This window comes from Sorex fumeus, unplaced genomic scaffold, assembly GCF_029834395.1.
Source record: "Sorex fumeus unplaced genomic scaffold, SorFum_2.1 ptg000086l, whole genome shotgun sequence".
Taxonomy (NCBI): Eukaryota; Metazoa; Chordata; class Mammalia; order Eulipotyphla; family Soricidae; genus Sorex; species Sorex fumeus.
In genome coordinates, this window is record NW_026606143.1 from 35,259,101 (window position 1) to 35,279,323 (window position 20,223).

At 46.1% G+C, this 20,223-nt stretch overlaps 1 protein-coding gene across 1 annotated transcript in view; it reads right to left on the reverse strand.

Annotated features, from left to right (window-relative positions):
* TXLNG (taxilin gamma) overlaps positions 1-20,223 on the reverse strand; it is a 49,004-nt gene that overhangs the window by 20,271 nt on the left and 8,510 nt on the right. Inside the window, exons 2-3 of the mRNA XM_056131294.1 lie at positions 6,644-6,947; positions 3,823-3,914 (exon numbers count right to left, since the gene is read on the reverse strand). Coding sequence (XP_055987269.1) covers positions 3,823-3,914; positions 6,644-6,947 — 396 coding nt within the window. The remainder of the gene's footprint in view (positions 1-3,822; positions 3,915-6,643; positions 6,948-20,223) is intronic.

The following is a 20,223-nucleotide window of genomic DNA, read 5'->3' on the forward strand; positions in this document are numbered from 1 at the left end:
GGACCGCCTTGCAGGTAGAGTGCCTGCCTGCATGGCAAGTGTAAGGTCCTGGGTTTGAAAACAGCAACAACAAAACATTAATGGACTAACTGAAAAATACAGGGCCAGAGGGTATGGCAGGTACGGTGCTTGCCTTGTACACGGCTGACCCGGGTTTGATCTCTGGCATTCCAATGGTCCTCTGAGCACCGGAAGGAGAAATTCCCGAGCGCAGAGCCAGGAGTAACTCCTGAGCACCGCCATGTATGCCCCCCCAAAACAAAAACAAAACAAAACAAAACAAAAAGTCCTTATGATGACTCAACTTTGTACCGTATACTATCTCTACTATCTCTCCATCGCCAGGAAGTTTGTTTGGTTTTTTACAGGCTTAACTTTTTATGTGCAAGGCCTTAATCCTTTTGGAACTGAACTTTAAAAATAAGTCATGAAATGCTCCTCAACACGATAGATGGCTGGGCGCATATGCTGCCCGAGCCCATGTGCTGCTTGCGCCCACGTGACCGAGCACATGTGGTGCCCGAGCACACGTGTCGCCCGCATCTCCCCTCTTGAGATGTGGACTTTGATGCTTTCGTGTCTACTGCTAGGATGTGTGTAGGGGCTCTCTCCGCCCTTGGAGAAGCCCGTGTTCTCTCTTGAGTGCGTTACTCTCTCATTCTCTCTCCCTCCACACCTAAGAATCCTCGAAATAAAATCTATTTACTTCAAAAAAAAACCTATAGATGGCTGGAACTAGTAAGCGGAATCTAAATTTTAATTCTATATTTTTGGCGGTGCTGGGGGAGAGAGAACTCTTCTGCTGAGCCGCACTCAGGCCTGAATCTAAATTTTATAGAGAGTAAAAAAGCCAAAAAAAGCAAGGTACTTCTCATAGAGAAGAGTGATGAGGAAAACATACCTTTCACATCAGAGATAAGATGATTACACTCTAATAACAGAAGAGAACTGCCTACGAACGGGAAGGCGCACCCTCAGCCCTGACAAGGGTCTGGCGGCGTCCACACCTTGCCGGTGACAGCACATGTCACGAAGCCAGCATCCTGTGAACGTGCCGATCCCCAGCGCTAGGGTGGTGACCCATTCCACCCGCTCCACAGAGCCAGGCCGCACACCTGGGAGGTCAGACACTGCTGACGCAAGAGGAGGGAAACGGCGGCCAAAGAAGTTTTCTACAAAATGTTTGCAAAAAAAGGCTGCTCCGACGTGTTTCTACCTTTAAAGCAAACTGAGTGGGGCTGGAGAGATAGTAGAGCGGGGAGGGTTCACCTCGCACGCGGCCAACCCGGGTTCGAGCCCCGGCATCCCATCTGGTCCTCTGAGCACCGCCAGGAGTGATTTCTGAGTGCAGAGCCAGGAGGAACCCCTGAGCACTGTCAGGTGCGGCCCCCAAACAAACCAACCGAAAAGCAACTGAATGTTTAAAGAAATCTGGCTTTCGAATCCTTTCTAAAAGCAGTGTATTCTGTCCTTCACGTGTTGGGCACAGATCGCACAGCGGGTCACACCCTAAAATGAAAAGGCCATTTCACTGCACTTACACTGACTATCATCTGATGCCTGAGCACAGAGCCAGGAGTAACTCCGGAGCACTGCCAGATATGGCCTGTTTAAACCACCCCCCGACCCCAAAGGGAACTAAAACGAAACTCTATCCACACAGAAACACGGTGAAGCCCAGAAGCACCCTTGCTACTGTGCTGGAGCAGTCCACCTGGGGCGGGCGAAAGGCAGACTCCTGGGCCCCACCCGCGCATCAGAATGTGCTGCCCTGGGCAATGCTCCATCCGTGGAGGTCTGCAGCTGTCACAACAGAGGTCAGCTGGCCAACCCTGTAACCTCGTTTGAACGTCTCCCCTTGCTCAATCTCCGGCACTCGCCTCCCGCTTAGCCCCCCGGGGACAGCAGCGCGACTGTCCCCCAGAGCCGGAGCAGGCCTCTCTCCTCACGCCCTGCCAGCTGCTGGACGCCAGCCACGAGGCGAGGGGCCAGGGCGGGCCCAAGTCGTAGCTGGCGCAGTTGGCATTCAGGGAGCTGCTGGCTTTGATGCCCCCCTCCCCCGTCAGACCCTTCAGCACCACCAGGTGTGGCCGCCACAACAACGAAACGAAGAAAGAATGAATCAACAAGATTCACCGGGAGAGTTGGTCGCTGGCAGAAAGCGGCTCTAACAGCACAGGAAAGGCTCGAGCTGTCAATGGTAACTCACACAGTTCACCAAAGGCATCAGTCGTAGCACCCAGATTACAACCACTTTCTCCCAAAATTTCCCACAGGCTGGAGTACAGCGGGTAGGGTTGGCCTCGCATGTGGCCAACCGGGGTTCAATCCCTGGCACCCCATATGGTCCCCTGAGCACAGCCAGGAGAAATCCCTGAGCATTGTTGGGTGTGGCCCCCAAACCAAAAAAAAAAAAGCACCCAAATTCCCAGAATTCTTCCTTCAAAGGGTTCTCTGAGTTTCACATTCTGTCACATAATAGATACTAAATAAATATTTCCTGAAATGCACTATTGTTTTAGTAGACTGTCTAACTCACTGTGTCGAGCACAATGGCTACAGACTTTATCTGCAGAACTCCCTTGGGAAAAGTTAAATACAGGAACCACTACACCCCAACCAACTGACATTAAAGACACACAACACAGGAATGAAAAGTCTGGCGCACTCCAAAATACTCTGAAGGGCCAGGGCCTGGGTTCAATGCCCAGCACACACGCACAAAAGAAGCACTCTTAAGTCTGAGATTTAGGAAATCTATACTGTGCCTTACGATTATAATGTTCAACATGTATCTTTACAAAATAAAGTCATACAAGTGGTTAAAAAGGCCCAAGAGGGTTGGAGAGATCATACAGGGATTAAGGCACTTGCTTTGCACACAACTGATCTAGGTTCGAAGTCAAGTACTGCATAGGGTCCCTGGAGCACTTCCAGGAGTACTTACTGAGCAGAGCTGGTTGAGGCCCAATCACACACATACCCTTAAAAATAAAATAAAATCGGGGCTAGAGAGATAGCACAGTGGTTAGGGCATTTGCCTGCAAGTGGCTGACCCAGGTTCGATCCCCAGCATCTTGTATGGTCCCTTGAGCACCGCCAGGAGTAATTCCTGAGTGCAGAGCCAGGAGTGACCCCTGTGCATTGCTGGGCGTGACCCAAAAAGCAAAATAAATAAATAAAATACAATACAATTAAAATAAAAAAGCCCCAGGCCTGGAGAAATAGCCAGGAGTTAAGGAGCCTGCCTTGCACAGTCAACTCAGGTTCGATCTCTGGACAGCATACAGTACCCTGACAGAGCCCCACCAGGAGTCATCCCTGAGCACAGAGAGAGGAGTAAGCCCTGAGCATCACGGCTGTGGCCCAAACAAAACCAACAGCAACTAAAAGCCCCAATACATCAGATTCTCCTCTTGAAAAATTTGAACTAAAACAGTTTTATAGAGCTGAAGCAACAGTACAGCAGATAGGATTGCCTGCCTTGCATGTGGCCAACCCGGGTTTAATGCCCCACACCACACAGCACTCTCCAAGGACTGCAGGGACTCAGCCCTGAGCACCACTGGTGTGGCCCCCAAAGAAAACCAAACAAAATAGGAGTTTTACATATGAAACTAGAAAATCAGCTCAGGAGTAGAACACTTGCCTTGCATGTGTGAGGCCCTGAATCTGATTCCCCGGTACTGCACACATGCGCGCGCACGTGCACCACACACACACACCCACGCACACACGCACGCACATTTTAAAACGTTTATCAGTCACATGCACATTTTGCTATACTTTATATGGAACTCATTCCTTTGACTCAATACTCACAAGATCAGCATATTTCTTACAGAGAGCTGCCAGTTTCTCCTCTGGTGTTGAAAGAGTGTGTAGGGCTTGCATCAATAATAAAACTTCTTTTCCTGATTAAAAAAATAAGAAAAAAGTTCCAGAAAAAAATGAGATCAAATCTAGCCTGTAAATTCTACGTTAACACTTCTGATGTTCTAACAGCCAGAGTATAAAAAAATAATTGCATCCATAAATTTTATCTTGTCTAATAACTAGAGATAAGAGATTTACCAGCTAAGTTGAGAAAGATATTTTTATATTCTGGAGTAGCAGGAACCCTTCCCTTTCCCACCCTCACCCCAAATTTCTTCACTTACCAAAACTGCCCTTTGTAAGAATTCTTGCAGAAAGCTTTAGAATTCCTTCACTTAACCAGTGGTGGCCAAGTTAAGACAAAGAGCAAGTTACAAAGGGCAGAATATTTTATAAGCTTCCTCCGAACCAGAGGGGACTTCAGTCCATTCCTCTGGGCACTGAGGACGGACATACTCACTGGGACATTTATCTTTTCCTATGAACAAACTATATAACTTCTGATTCCATACGCATATTCCATGTTAACCACGTTGTGTGTAAACAAAGGACATCAAACAGCTCTTCTCTTCGGGAAGAGAGATTAGCAACAGTATTTTAAGGACTTGGGCAGGGAGAAGCAGGTGGTGGAGACCGGAGAGGACAAGTGGCCTTTCAAAATAAGTGATGTCGGTTTGAAGCTGATGGTAGGTGACATCATGATTTTTTTAAATGCTCACTCTTGAATGTAAGCTATCTCATTAACTATGTTTATTAAAAGGACTTTGGTATTTGGTCAGCAGACTGACTTCAAAATAGAATATTCTCTCCCTATAAAATTTTAGAAACCAATCTCCCATTCGGCCAAGGCAATAAATGTTTTCCAAGAGGATCAAAGAGCTGGTCAGGTGTGAGCGCCAGGCCCGTGTCGTCCCTGGACCCCAGTGAGGGCAGCCCCACGCACCAGCCAGGCAGGAATGGTGCTCCTGGCACTGCCAGCTGTCATCACAAACCAAAATTTTCCAAAGAGATGACAAAGCATTGTTATTTCATAGGACCAGAAGGAACTCGAAATGCTACCTGATTTTTCATTGTGGCTGTTGTTGGTTTGGGGTGACACCTGGATCTGAGCTGGGGGTTGCTCCAGGGAGAACATGTGGTGATGGGGCTCAAACCTGGGCCCCCAGCATGCAAAAACATGCACTAAGCCCTTCAGGCTCTCTTCTTCTGGCTTCTGGGTCCCACTGACAGTGCTCAGGGGTCGCTTCTGGTAGAAACTCAGAGGGGACCGTGTCATGGCAAGGACTGAACCTGGGTCTCCTGCATGCGAAGCTCTGCCTTGCTGAGTTATCTCTGGGGCCCAGTCCCGGGATTCTTAAACTCACACTGCATCTGGGTTTTGTGCTGAGCGACAATATGTCCACAGTGCAAAACTCCCCACTGTTAGGCCTGGAGAGATAATACAAGAGTCGGTCTTGCATACAGCTGACCCCGGATTGACCCTGGCATCAAATATAGTTCCTTAAGCAGTGCCATGGGTCAGACCACTGTCTCATCTCGGGACGTGTCATCTGCCCTGACCATAAGTATCATGCACTCTCCCCTCTTTGTCCTCCTTCAGACATGGCCAGCACTATTCTACTTTCTGTCTCCAGGGATCTGCCGGTTCTGGCCCCGGGATTGAATGGCTCCTGGCCCGCACCGCGTGGCCTATGGTCCTGCTTTCTTCACTTAGCCTCTGGGGTTCCAGTTTCGTGTGCCTAAGACGTGTCACTCCTCACTGGGGCTGCTAATACCCCACTGGAAAGCTAGACCACAGTTCGCTTCTCCTCAGTTGCAAGATAACTGTGTTGTTTGGACCCTGGGCTATTCTGAATAATCCTGCCAACAGTTGTGTACACTTTTCAATTCTCTTGGGAACGAAACAAGGGGAAATGCTGGCGCACAGAGGAACATTACGCCACTTTCCAAAACTTTATCTGCTTTTGGTTGTCCTTCGTGTGAGAAGGGCTGGGGGCGGGGAGGGCACACCCAGCAATGCTTCAGGGACCTTATACAGTGCCAGAGACTGAACCAGGGTCAGCAGCGTGCACGGCCATCAGCCGCCTTACTCACGGCACTATCTCTCTGGACCCTGTTTTTTATACAAGTAACTGGGGCTGCTGAGTTTGAAGAAATGAAAATTAATTTTCCCATTTCCACAAACTAGTTTTCCAAGTTAACAGAAAACTCATTTAAAAAGGAGGATAATTCTAACACAGCATCTACAAAACTATACAACACCCAACACTGCTAATTCTTAGGTGTTCTATGAATACACAGTATAGAAAATGAGGGGCGATCAGGTAAGACTAAAATAAAAGGGAACTTCAGATTTTATAATTTAACATCAGATTCTTCAAACCCAGGACAAAGAAACATACCCTCGACAGCCTGAGTAGATCACTTTCTGAACTACAGATGGTGTGAGCATCTGTAAAGTTGGATGACTAGTTTTTAAATAGGTGATCACTTCTGCAGACTATATTAAAACTGCAAACCAGTAAGCCAAATACCGCTTCTACCAAGTTGGCCCAATTATTTTCAAGAAAGTCCATTTGGCATTAGTTAAGAAAAGCAGTCCTATTGCTCTGCTATCTTCACGTCCTGTGCAGAACTGCAGAGACGGCAGCCCGGGCGAGCCCGCTCCCAGCTCACACAGGCCCCATTCGGCCTCACCCGCGCTGCAGAAACACGAGCCCAAGGAGTGGCACCTGGGAAGCACCGAGCACAGAACGGGGGGTATTACCTAGGGCTTTCTCTTTGCTTCTGTTGCACTCCGAAGCTTGCTGACCATCGGGGGGATCTGTTCGAGCTTCTCGCCCAGGAATCCCCTCTCGTGACTCTTGTTTGCAGAATGCAGGGCCTACCAAGTTCTTGTTCTTTGCTAGAAAGTTACTGCCTTCATTCTCTTCCAGAGAATGCGTGTGACTCGTGCCATCACAATTTGAGTCTTGATGCTGAAGAATATCATTTGACTGAGAGTTATGCAGCATATCTGCTTTCACCCCTAGCCCACATATTCCAGCTTCTTCCATTGTGCCAATCACAAACTAGAGAAAAGGGGGAGGAGATAAAAGACGGAAGAGGGGCATAAATCAACTGCAATCAATACTTAGAACCGATGGCTCAAAGGCCGGAGATGGAGCTCAGTGGTACAACACTTGCCTTCCAGGTGAGGATTTGATCCCCAATATCACAAAAAAACAGTAGTAATCATATATACATGTGTGCATACATATATATGTGTGTATATGTATAGTAACTAATGGACGGCGATAGGTTGGCAATGTTTTTTTCTAAGTGGTTTGCAAAATTGATGTGAATTTCGTCGTATCTAAGTTTCCATGAACTGAGAAATAACTGTGAAGTGCAAGTACTAACCCAGCAGCATCACGCCCATAAAGAAAAAGGTAAATTTAAAATAAAACAGATGGGATAAGTAATTCAGGATGAGATGTGGCTGAGTGGTGGAGCACTTGCTTTGCCTGTGTGGAGCCCCAGGTTTGATTCTGAGCATTGTAAAAATAAATAGACCAAACAACTAAGTGGTACCAAAGGATGCGAAAAGGCCCATTTAGCTGTAACTCTTCAGCACCTGTAAAAATTCACCATTCAAAATAATTAGTATCTTAACAGATTTACAGTTATCCCGATTTAATGAGCATGAATGATTCTGGTCTAAAGCTCAAGCTGGCACAGCCAAAATGGCTTGTGAATGATCCTGCAAAAGCCCACACTCACTCCTCCTACATCCCCAAAGCCTGCACTTCCCAGCGCGCCCTGCAAGCCATTTGGACTCCCACCAGTGCAATGTGGCTTTTAATGCCACTCCTCCCAGGACCTCATCACTCCGCCTCACTCGGGCTGAGTGCAGAGATCTCCAAGAGAGAGGACACAGGATGAAAGGCCTAACCCTCACACGCACTCAAGGACCGTCACCCTTCTTACTCAAGAAGGGCATAACACACATCTTGTTAGCATTTTGTGGGTTTCACTATCACTATGTTTCTGAGAAATTCAGTTGTTAGAAATCAGCAAGCTTCCCTTTTAGCTACCTTTCAGCAGACTCCCATCAATCTGTAAAGGTCCATATTGTGGTTGTATAGCCCTTTTCTTAGATCTAATGGTTTTTAGGGGGGACCTTACTCCCTTTTCTTCCCCAATTTTAGTAGTCCCCCAAGCACTGGCAGGACTGACCCCTGAGCACCACTAGACGTAGCCTAACCCCACCCCACCCCAAAGTATGGAGGATGGTAGAAATCAGCCTTGGTTTTTCTCTATACTGTTTTGTGTAAAGGATTTAAACATCCATGTGCCCACCTAGGGTATGGCAGTTTAATATCTGATATAAAACAGAGGTGGGGGGCCAGAGAGATAATACAGCGGATAAAATGCTTGCTTGACCTGGGTTTGATCCCCAGCACCACATATGGTCCAGTCAGGAGTGATCTACGAGTGCAGAGCCAGGCATATGCCCTGAGTACTGCCAGTTGTGGTCCAAACACACACACACACACACACACACGAATAAATTGGATGAGACTAGAGAGATAATAGAGCATTTGCACACGGCCAACCCAGGTTTGATTCTTGACAACCCATTTGGTCCCCTGAGCACCGTCAGGCATAATTCCTGACTGTAGAGCTAGGAGTAACCCCTGAGCATCTCCAGCTGTGACCAAAAAGCAAAAATGTTTTTTAAATCTAAATTAGGCTGACAATATGGTATCAAATATTTACTCTGAAAACAGACAACTTGCTGCCCCAAGGTGCACTCAGTTTTTATAGAAATGTCACTGTCACTGTCCTCCCGTTGTTCATGGATTTGCTCGAGCAGGCCCAGTAACATCTCCATTGTGAGACTTGTTGTTACTGTGTTTGGCATATCGAATACGTCACGGGGAGCTTGCCAGGCTTTGCCGTGTGGGCAAGATACTCTTAGTAGCTTGCTGGGCTCTCCGAGAGGGGCAGAGGAATCGAACCCGGGGCGGAGGAATCGAACCCGGATCGGAGGTCGGCCACACACAAGGCAAATGCCCTACCTCTGTGCTATTATTTGAAGTCCTGAAGTCCTGAGCATCGCCAGGTGTGGACCAAAAAAAAAAAAAAAAAAAGCAACACAGCTAATTTCCCCAAAGGAAAATATTTCTGTATTTTTGTTTTGGTTCTTCATAACTCTTGAATAATGTATAAACTGCAAATTTAAAAATAAACCAAATTGAAGTAAAACATACATTCAGAAAAGTATACAGATCATAAACGTTTAGGCTTAATGAATTTTCACAAAGTGAACATCTGTGTTACCCCTTCTAGATGAAGAAATAGAATATTACCAAGTCTCCGAGACAGCCCTACACCCACCATGAGTCACTACTGTGATATGCAGGACGCTGGGTCAGCCCTGGCAGCTTTTGAATTTGATCGATAGACAGTCTCCTGAGTCTGATTCCTCTGTACTGTCCTCACGACACTGGGAAGCTGTCTGTGAGGCTCCGAGCAGGAACACACTCATGTAGCCATTCTTCGGCTCTTCGGAATTTGGATCTGCTCCATTTTGAGGCCATTTCAAATAGTGTGGTTTCCATACACTTGGCCGTCGGCCTGCACATATGCACACACTTGGGTAAAATCCCAGGAAAATCAACTGGGTCGGAAGTTCTTCAGATCGCCAGAGCATTTTTCAAAGTGGCTGCACCAAATTGATCTTCCAAAAGCACAGAACTTCATTTACCAATCTTAGATGATAAAAGGTAAGGCTTTTGTTCCCTTAGCTTCATCATCCCCTGCTGGTTTGGTCCTTTATTTTTAGAAAGCCAGAGAGACGGTATGAAGGGTAAAGCCACTTGCCTTGCATGCAGCTAACCCGGGGTCAATCCCGGGCGCCCAATATGGTCCTCTGAGCACCGCCAGGAGTAAGCCCTGAGCACTGCTGTGTGTGACCTCAACCCCTCTCCGCTACCATTAAAAAAAACTTTTTTTTAACTTTCATCAGTTGGATTATTTGAAATAACCAGTATCTGCTTTCCCACTGACTTATTTCTAAGATACTGGCTTTGCTCTCTGACACAGCAGAAAGGAAAAAGAAAAACAACAGTGTGGGTAAACAATGTGATAGAGTAAGGCAAGAGAGTAGACTATAGACCGAACAAGATTGCCACTCAATGCCTCTTTTGCAAACCACAGCACCCCAAAGCAGAGAGAGAACAAAAGGGAATGCCCTGCCACAGAGGCAGGGTAGGATGGAGGGGGGTGGGAGGGATAATGGGACTCGTGGTGGTGGGAAATGGGCACTAGTGGAGGGATGGGTATTTGATCATTGTATAACTGAAACCCAAGCACAAAAATTTGTAAGTCTACAACTGTACCTCATGATGTCTCACTAATAAAAAAAAAAAGAGTAAGGCAAAATGACCAACTCATGAGTCAAATACTAGAATAAAGCCTTCTGTACCGTGTTTACTCTCTGTTAGGTCAGGGAAGCTTCTCAAAAACATCAGTCACAAAATTTCTATGGCTTAACATCAGAGAAACTCTCTTGCTTATCAAATAGTCCAATGTGTTGTTCATTACCACACATTGGACACAAATGAGACATGTTCACATCTGCTGATGAAACTGACTTTTACTCTACAAAATCTTTTTGTTTAGAAATAAGCCCAGTTCACGTTGGGCCTGACTGCTGCAGCACTCCTGAAATAGCAGGCCCCGATTTTTCTACTCTAAGGACTACTTCTTCAAGAACCTACTTGAAACTCTACACACTGGCTATTGGATATGAAGCAAGTTCCCAAAACTACAACCTCATTTAAGCTGTAGATTATTTCTTGGCCCTCACCTCCATAAGCTGAGAATACTTTATCATAGGGCCAATACAACGTCCCACTCTACCTTCTGATACACATTCTGGATATTTTTTCCTTGATACCATCTCTTCTACAAATAATAGCAACAGCCAACTAACACTTACACAGCGAATACTCCACTCAAACACCACTGTAAACACTTTATATTAACTGAGTCCTCAGATATGCACTACTATCTCCATTTGGCAGGTGAGCAAACTATGTCGTGATAAAATTAAGTGTCTTGCCTTAGGTCAGCGGGTAGGGCGTTTGCCTTGCATGCAGCCAATCTGGGTTCGATTCCTCCGCCCCTCGCGGAGAGCCCAGCAAGCTCCCCGTGGCGTATTCGATATGCCAAAAACAGTAACGAGTCTCACAATTTGTTGTGAGACGTTACTGGTGCCCGCTCGAGCAAATTGATGAACAACGGAAGGACAGTGCTACGGTGCTACAGTGCCTTAGGTCACAGTCAATCACAGGGCAAAGATTTGAACCCTGGCAGTCCAGTTTCCAAGCCTATGCTTTTTCCCCCTACAATGAAGCACGGCTTCGTAACGACTGTCCACTATACATTCTCATCTTGATCAAGCCTCTCACATAGAAGTCTACTTAGAAACGGGAAGAGGCACACCTAAAACATTACACAGAGAGGGCAGGCAGGGCATTTGCTCAGTACACAACTGACCCGGGTTCGACCCCCAGTGCTCCATTTAGTCCCCAGAGGCCCGCCAGGGGTGACCCCTGAGCAGAAAGAGAGCAGTAAGCCCTGGTCACAGATGGGTGTGGCCCAAAACCAAATAAATAATTTTTAGGCAGGTCCACACCCAGCAATGCTCAAGAACTACTCCTGGTTCTGAACTCAGGAATAACTCCTGGGAGTTCTTAGGGCACTCTATGGGGTGCTAGGGATCAAACACAAGTCAGCCACGTGAAAGGCCAGCACCCTGTCCGCTGAACTATTGCTCTGGCCCTATGGTTCTTTTTCTAACTCTTGTTTTACTTTTTTCCTTTTTGGGGGTTTTGTGTGAGGGCCACACCCAGCACTGATCAAATTAGGCTTAGCTGCATGCAAGGCAGCCTTACACCACTGTGCTGTCTCTCTGCCCCTGCTCCTGCTTTTAATATCAAGAGGAACAGAGTTCTAGAATAGAGTCAGGTTCTCTAAGACAGTGCCTGCTGTTAGGAAAAACAAGAGGAGGAAATGTTTATTTAAATTCCAATCTCGAATAAAAATGAAACCAACATTACAGAGTCTCAAGATAAATTTCTATTTGCGCTTTCCCCTAAAGAACCGGAAGATAAAAAAGCTTTCAAACTTTCAATGTGCTCATCAGTCTGCTGTGGGTACAGTTTAAAACACGGGGCTTGGGGGGGACCACCTGGTGAGAGCTAGGACAGCGGGGATGGCACCTGCCCTGCACACAGCCAACCCGGGTTCAATTCCCAGCATCCCATATGGTCCCCCGAGACCACCAGGAGTGATCCCTGAATCCCGAGCAAGGAGTAACCCCTGAGCATTGCCGGGTGTGGCCCAGAAACCAAAATAAATAAAATAAAATAAATTTTAAACATTAAAAAAAAAGACACAGCTGGAGGGCTGGAGAGATAGCACAGCAGGTAGGGCACAGGCCCGGGTTCGATCTCCAGCATCCCATATGATCCCTGAGTCCGCCTGGGGTAATTCCTGAGTGCAGAGCCAGGAATAACCCCTGAGCATCAAGGGATGTGGTCCTAAAACCAGTGATGATGATGATGATGATAATAATAATAATAATAATTATTATTATTATTATTTACAACAACACAGAGAAGGCAGAGAGACAAAGCATGGGGTTAACACACTTGCCTTGCATGCAGCCAACCCTGGGTGGATCCTGCCACCACATATGGTCCCCTGACTATGGTTGGAAGTATTCCTGAGCACTGAGCCAGGAGTAGACCCAAGCACTGCCAGGTGTGACACCAAAGCACTTCCTCCAAAGACATTACAGCACACAGGGACTGGCTTGCAGCTGTGAAGAGTTCTGGGCCCCCAAATCTGCCTGCTGTCCACGGGGACATTTCTCAATCGTCCTTCTACCTTCGCAATACTTGGAACTCAGATCACTCCTTAGCCAAAGAGACGCCTTCAGAAATGGAAGCCACCAAGCTACCAACAACTGTGGGAGCCAGGAGTAACTCTTGGAGAAAGTTTTGCAAATTAACATAATGAAGTACACTATTACTTACAATTTTTTTTTGAACAAAGACATTTGAAACTGATCGCATTTTCCTTTCTATTTTGTGAATAAAAAGACTGAACAGTTTGGCACCTTCATTCAAGCTCTTTCAAATATTGTTGAAACTGACGAAACAGATTTCCTTAGCTTATTTTGTTTAAAGAACTTAAATGCTTTCAGTGAAGGCTGTTCTTTTTCAGAGACCGGTCTAAATAGAAAACAAAAAAAGGCCAAGAGCCACAGTCACTCCAAATGATGTCTAGTGCCCTGTGTTGAAATGCTCTCTGATCCTTCAACCTGTGGCAAGCATGTGGCTGAGAACAGGAAAGCACTCAGACCTTGGCACTGAGGGCGAGGCGAGGGCGCCCTTTACAGAGAGCAGTGAGGAAAACATTACTATCCACAACGATTATCTCAAAGACTAAAAGAGCCTTGAAGGGGCCAAGTGATACTGCAATGGGTAGGGTGTTTGCAATCAACCTGGGTTCGAGTCCCAGCTCCCCATATGGTCGCCTCAGCACCGCCAGGAGTGGCTGCTGAGCATAGATCCAGAATTAAGTCCTGAGCACTGCTAGGCTGCTAGATGTGGCACAAAACACCCCCTGAAAAAAAAAAGACCTTAATATCATATACAGGGCCATTCGCATATATTTAAACCACTCCGGGCTCCCTTTAAAGAATCTCTGAGAAACGTATCAAGTAGGTAAAGGGAATCTTCAGAACCTACAAGCCACATTACCCCATTTGACCTTCTCCAACTCCCACTAGAAAGGTTTGGCTTATTGTTTCCAGATAAGAAAAAAAAACGAGATAGTGCAAGGCATGAAGTAACTTGCTCAAGACCACACTGAAATCAGGAAAAGAGGCAAGCAAAATTCAAAGGCAGATCTATCCAACTCAAGAGTCTGTTCCACCACACCAACACCCGCTCACGTCACACATCAGCCTTGGAAAATAAGGAGCTCTAAGTCAAACATTTTGGATGCAGTTAGCAAATACACCTAAAAAACTGAGTGCTTAAAAATACACAGTATGCTAGAGATTACAGTATGAATTTCGGAAAACACTGGGGAACAGCTCTGAAAGTCTGATCAGTGGTTAACTCGGGGGGTGGCGGGGAGACAGAATAACTTAGGGGTGAGAGTATCTTTATTTTAGGATTATTTAAGGTGCTGTTTTGTGACAAAATTATCTCTAAAATTCCCTTCAATCCTCCATTCTTACTAATTCACGGTGTTGCTAACTTGCTAACTAGCAAACAGGAGTGTGAAGGGAAGAGTGCCCATTTCCCTTGTCCAGTGTGGGTCAGTGAAGGCACAGTTGCCTAGGTAAATAACTGGTTTATTTCATTTAAAAAATATGTGCTTCGCACATGGTGTTTTACTAATAAAAAATTTTAAAAAATATATGTACTTCGTGGGGCCAGAGATAGTACAGTGAGCAAGGCACTTCCCTTGCCCGTGTTCTACCCTGCATCGATCCCTGGCATGCCATATGGTCCCCCAAGCCAGCCAGGAGTTATCCCTGACCAATACCAGGCGTGGCCCCTCCCCCCAAAAATCACCTCCCTCTCAAATATTTCCAGCATTTTTGGAAGGGTCACACCCGGCAATGCTCAGGGGTTACTCCTGGCTCTGCACTCAGGAATTACTCCTGGTGGTGCTCGGGGGAACATATGGGATGCTGGGAATCGAACCTGGGTCGGCCAGGTGCAAGGCAAACGCTCTACCTGCTGTGCTATCACTCCAGTCCCTATTTATAGTATTTTGAGTGACTTTTGTGTTTCCTAATAAATATGTTACAAACAAGCATATTAGAAAAAATTTATCATCATGTTCTTAGAAAACTAATTTTATACGATGTCATTTTAAATAGTTTATATAATGGGGCTGGAGAGACAGTACAGCAGGTAGGGTGCTTACCTTGCACGTGGCCAACCCAAGATAGATCCCTGGAATCCCTTTTGATCCCCAGAGTCTGCCAGGAGTAATTTCTGAGTGCAGAGCCAGGAATAAGCTCTAAGCGCCACTGGGTGTGGCCCCAAAGCCAAATAAATAAATAAATAAATAAATATATTTTTAAAAAAGTTTATACACTAAGATTATTTTAATCTTTCAAATAAGTACTTTGGATAGCAAAGTTTTCAACACTGCTTGTTACCAGTCATTCATCTCAAAATTCTGTCTTAACCGTTTTGGCTTAAAGACTTTTAAATATACATTACATAATTCAATGCTCTTTAAATAGTAGCCAATTTTACAGTATTAGAACAAAGGAATTAAGTTTAAATGAAAGGGTTATATTTTTAACAGTTAAAATGATTTATTACTGTGTACTAGTATGCAACTAGATTCTGGTATGTATGTTTCTATGAAATGCTATAAATTTTTAGTATCTTTAAAATATAATCTTCCTAAGGTAGGATCTTTTTTTGGGGGGGGGGGTCACACCCGGCGATACACAGGGGTTACTCTTGGCTTTGCACTCAGGAATTACTCCTGGTGGTGCTTAGGGGACCATATGGGATGCTGGGAATCGAACCCAGGTCAGCCGCTTGCAAGGCAAACGCCCTACCCGCTGTGCTATCCCTCCAGCCCTCCGGAGGTAGGATCTTAATTTTCTCTCTTAGTGTTTGGACTCAGGACCATGAGTTGCTGGCAGTGGAAGCCTGTAGTTCTGCATGCAAAGCAAGCACTCAGTTCATCATGTTAGCTCTCCAGCCTCCACTTCACATTGTATTTCAGGCATGCAATATGCATCCGAGACTTTCTAATTAAACACTAAAATGCACATATGAAAATGTACTGCTAGACTCTTACTATATGAGAAAGGCGTCAGTGAGGGGGTCGAGAGATAGACAGTGGTACGGAGCCTTCTAACAGCGTGTGGTCTCCGGCGCCATGTAAGGCCCCCAAGAGGCCTGCTGGGAACAAGCCTTGAGCGAAGGGCCGAGTGAGCCCTGAGCACAATCGAATATGCCAAATGAAAACTTTGGCTGCCCAAATATCATCAAGAATGACCCCAAAGGCACCGCTGGGTAGAACCAAGAAATAAAACAAAAACACTGTCGGCGAGAGGCAGTGAGGGGGCTGAGGTAAGGGCGCATGCCTTCCATGCACAGGGCCACGGGCAGACGCACTGCTGGATCCCAAATACATGAGCTCGAGAAGAACTGCGGACCCCCAGGCCGAGCACTTGGGCTGAGCATCACTAGCGGGGGGCCCAAGTGCCCTGAGCACTGCTTAGGAGGCACCCTAAAAAAAGAAAAGCAAACTTCAGGCCGCATGCCTAAAGGCTTCCCCTGAATCAGGGCTGGAGAGCGGGGAGCAGGAGTGCCCGCGCCCGCAGAAGGCTGAGCCAGGGTTGCCTCCGGCCAGAAGGAAGCCCCCAGCACCACCAGGTGCAGCCTCCAGACCAGAGAAACCAATGAACTGAAGATCAAATTCCAACTGAAATGGGATACTACCATCAATGAAGTAAAAGCAGAAACAAATATGAAGCTCCAGAAATTTTTTGCGCGGGGTTAAGGGACTTAGCTGGAACTAGGCTGCCCCAGATCAATCCCCAGCACCAGAGCCCCCTCCCCCACCCCAGTACTGCCAGGAGTGACCCCGGTGCACCACCCCTTTGCTCAAATCTGAGCAAAGCATCTCCAAGTGTGGCTCCCAGGCCGAATTTTACAAAGCACTCTTCTGATAAGAAGGCACCCAAAAAACCTGAGAAAACTTAAGGCCTTGCTATTCTGCACAAAGATACCTGAAAAAAATGGAAGGCGCATGCTATTCTTCTCACTAACCTTTATTTTGGAAAATCATTTCTTTTTCATTGAGAACTATTATTTAAGTTTCTGCATGGTCACCAGCTCCTGCCATGCCCCTCTCACCCCCCAATAAACCCCGTGATTCTATTGGTGTCCACAACCTTGTACAATTCCCTCCCGAGTGTGGACTATACTTAGTGACCGTCTTCGAAAGAAGAGAAAATCAAATTTAATGCAATATACTTTCTATTCTGGAGTTGAGAACTTACTTGTGTAAATGAGAATGAGCATTTTATTATAGTGTATTAAAGGGTTTTCTTTTCCTTATTTACAAAAGGTGAAAATCATACAGCAATCACAAATTGGCTCTTCCTGATTTATTTTCTCACCGTTCTATTTGCCATCTCAAAGTTTTGTTGAAACAAGTACTATGAATTTGTAAAAGAAAAGAAAAGAAAGGAAGAAGAAAAGGATGGGCTATCACTTCTGTAAGACCGCAGTGTCCCTCTCTCAAGATGCTACTCTTCCTGGACTTCTTTCCTGGGGTGGGAACGGCATACACTTGGTGGCACTCAGAGGTCCCCCTAGCTTGGTGCGAGAGAGAGAGCCTGGCCTCCTCCACGCAGTCCACCGCAGCTCTCCCCAGCCCCCTTCTCACTTATTTCCATGATGCCAGCAGCCATGCTGTGAGATGCCTCCGGAAAGGCCTCCAGTCAGGAGCTCCTGAGAACAGAGGCCCTGAATGCTGCCACCAGCCACGAGTGAGCTAAGAGGTGGATCCCCCGAAGCAGTGGGCCCAGCCACGCCGTCCCTGAATTCCTGACCCCACAGAGCAGGCCAGAGTGTAACTGCTCCGAGCACTGCTTTTCACAGGAACTTGTTCCACAGCAAGCAAGAACTTTTACAATACCAGTTTCACTTTCTGAACAAATAATAATCAAGAGCGGGGCCCAAGTGATGGTATAGCAGGTAAGACACTTGCCTTGCATGCAGGAGGCCTGGGTTCGATCCCTGGCACCCCGTATGGTCTCTGAAGCCTCGCCAGGTGTGCTTCCTAAATGCAGAGCCAGGATCAGACCAGATCTTGGTAGGAGTCAGGAGGAAACCCTGAGTACTGCTAGGTGTGGCTAAAGTAGTTACAATAATAATAATAATAATTAAGGATGAGGTAATAGCATGAGGGGCTGGACCCAGGCTTGGCATGTAGGAGGCCTAAATTCAATCCCCAGTACCCAGTTCTCGAGCATCACCAGGAGTAGCCCTGGCCCTCCCCAAAATAATTACCATTTATTTTATCTTAACTTTTGATGAGGTGAATATTATTAGAGCTCACATAAACAAAAGTTCTTTGGGGTCTCAATAATTAGTATGTACTATGAGACAGACTAGAAGGCTGTTATGATGTGAGTAGAAAAGTCTTTATTATAATATGATAACTACCCTCAAAAGATTTTATTTCTTTACAATTGGGCTGGAGTGATAGCACTGTGGTAGGGCATTTGCCTTGCACACGGCTGACCCGACCAACCGGGTTTCAATTCCTCCGCCCCTCTCAGAGAGCCCGGAAAGCTACTGAGAGCATCTCGCCCGCACGGCAAAGCCTGGCAAGCTCCCCGTGACATATTCGATATGCCAAACACAGTAACAACAAGTCTCAAAAAAAAAAATGGAGACGTTACTGGGCCCGCTAGAGCAAATCGATGAACAATGGTAGAATAGTGACAGTGGCAGTGACAATTGGTTTATAATATTAGAAAAATGTTGGAATATGCTATACACCTCTTTGTGTCTCACTGCACCCAACCCCCAAAGTTCCAATGTCATTGCGTGAGCAAAATGTTATCTTTTATTTATCCACCCAGTTCCCCTTTACCTTTCTCACTACAAACTACTGTAATTATCCCCTCCCCCCAAAAAAAAATCTGGGTATAAAGATTCTGACATCAGGGCTGGAGAGATTGTACAGCAGGTTATTAAGTAAACAAGTGAGGTGATGGTCATACAACTCTATAAGTACACTTAAAAACCTATTGTGTACTTTAAGTGGATGAACTATTAAAGTATGTGAATTGCACCTCAATAGAGCTGTCATCCGAAAACTAATGAATAAATGAGTAAAGGCTCATTTATGATGCAATGATGGAATTCCAAAAGGGAACAAAACACCCAGAGACAGGAGAAGTTCTAGGAGTCATTCCAATTCCAAAGAGTTCAGAATGATTTGTCACAGCACGTGTGAGTGCAGGCAAACTATGACGGCATTACTAGGCACATGGGAAGAAATGAAGGCCACACTAGCCTTCAGCTATTAGGATTCGGGAACCTGACTTTCTCCACTGGTGCAGAACGCAAGAGTGATGGGTCTGGAAAAGCTCTAGTTAAGATACGGCTTATTGGGGCCGGAGCGATAGTACAGCAGGGAGGGCATTTGCCTTGCATGCAGCTGACCCGGGCTCAATCTCTGGCATCCTATATGGTTCCCAAGAGCACTGCCAGTAGTTCCTGAGCGCAGAGCCAGGACTAACCCCTGAGCGTAGCTGGTGTAACCCACCCAAAACAAACAAACAAACAAACAAAGATATGGCATCTCTGACCCATCTCTCTCTCTAGCAGCTGTAAGTGCTATCTCCGTAGTAAGTGCCGGCATCTGCATTTGATTGCTCGCTAAATTTGCCTTTTACAAAGAGGATGATGGGGGTTGGAGAGATAGTACAGTGGGTAAGGCTGGCCTTACACACAGCTGACTCTGAGTTCGATCCCTGGCATCCCATATGGTTTCCTGAATCCCTCCAGGAGTGATCCCTGAGTGCAGAGCCAGAAGTAAGCCTGAGCAGAGCACCACCAGAACCAAAAAGTAATAAAAATAAAAAGAGGGTGATGGCATTAGCTCTTGAATTTAACTTCTGTGGCTATTTCTTTTACTAAAATACAGGGTAAAAAATAAACCAATGAAATAAAATACAGGTTACTGAGCTCTAAAGATTTCCAGAAATCAGCTCAAGCTCTCAAACTGTGATTCAATGATGACCTGCAATCTGAAAAACACCTGTATTATCCCAGGCATGTATGCAGATAGCAAAAGAATGAGTAAACCCGAAGATCTGCCATGGCCCAAATCAGTGAAATACACAACGACCTGACCTAGTTTGCTAAGAGTCAGAGAGTTCCCTTGTTCATCCTTAAGTCGCAGATTCCTAAGATGTAAAATGGCCCTTTACTTTTATGGGTTACTTAAATGGAACATCCCTGTCCCAATCGCATGAAGTCATCCCTGGCCGTCTCCACATGCACCAGTCATAATGTGGCCTTTAAACACCAAGCCTTCTCTCTTTTTACTTGCCCTACTGACCTAGACCACTTCAACTCTTAGTTAACGCTGCGTCACTGAGTCCTTTGAGGTTAAAAAGGGCCTCTATCTAAACCTTTTAACTTATCCAAATTACACTTGGAAGTGCCTTTGCGGGGAGTCACGGCCAGCACGCTACGAAATCATTTATCTTAACAT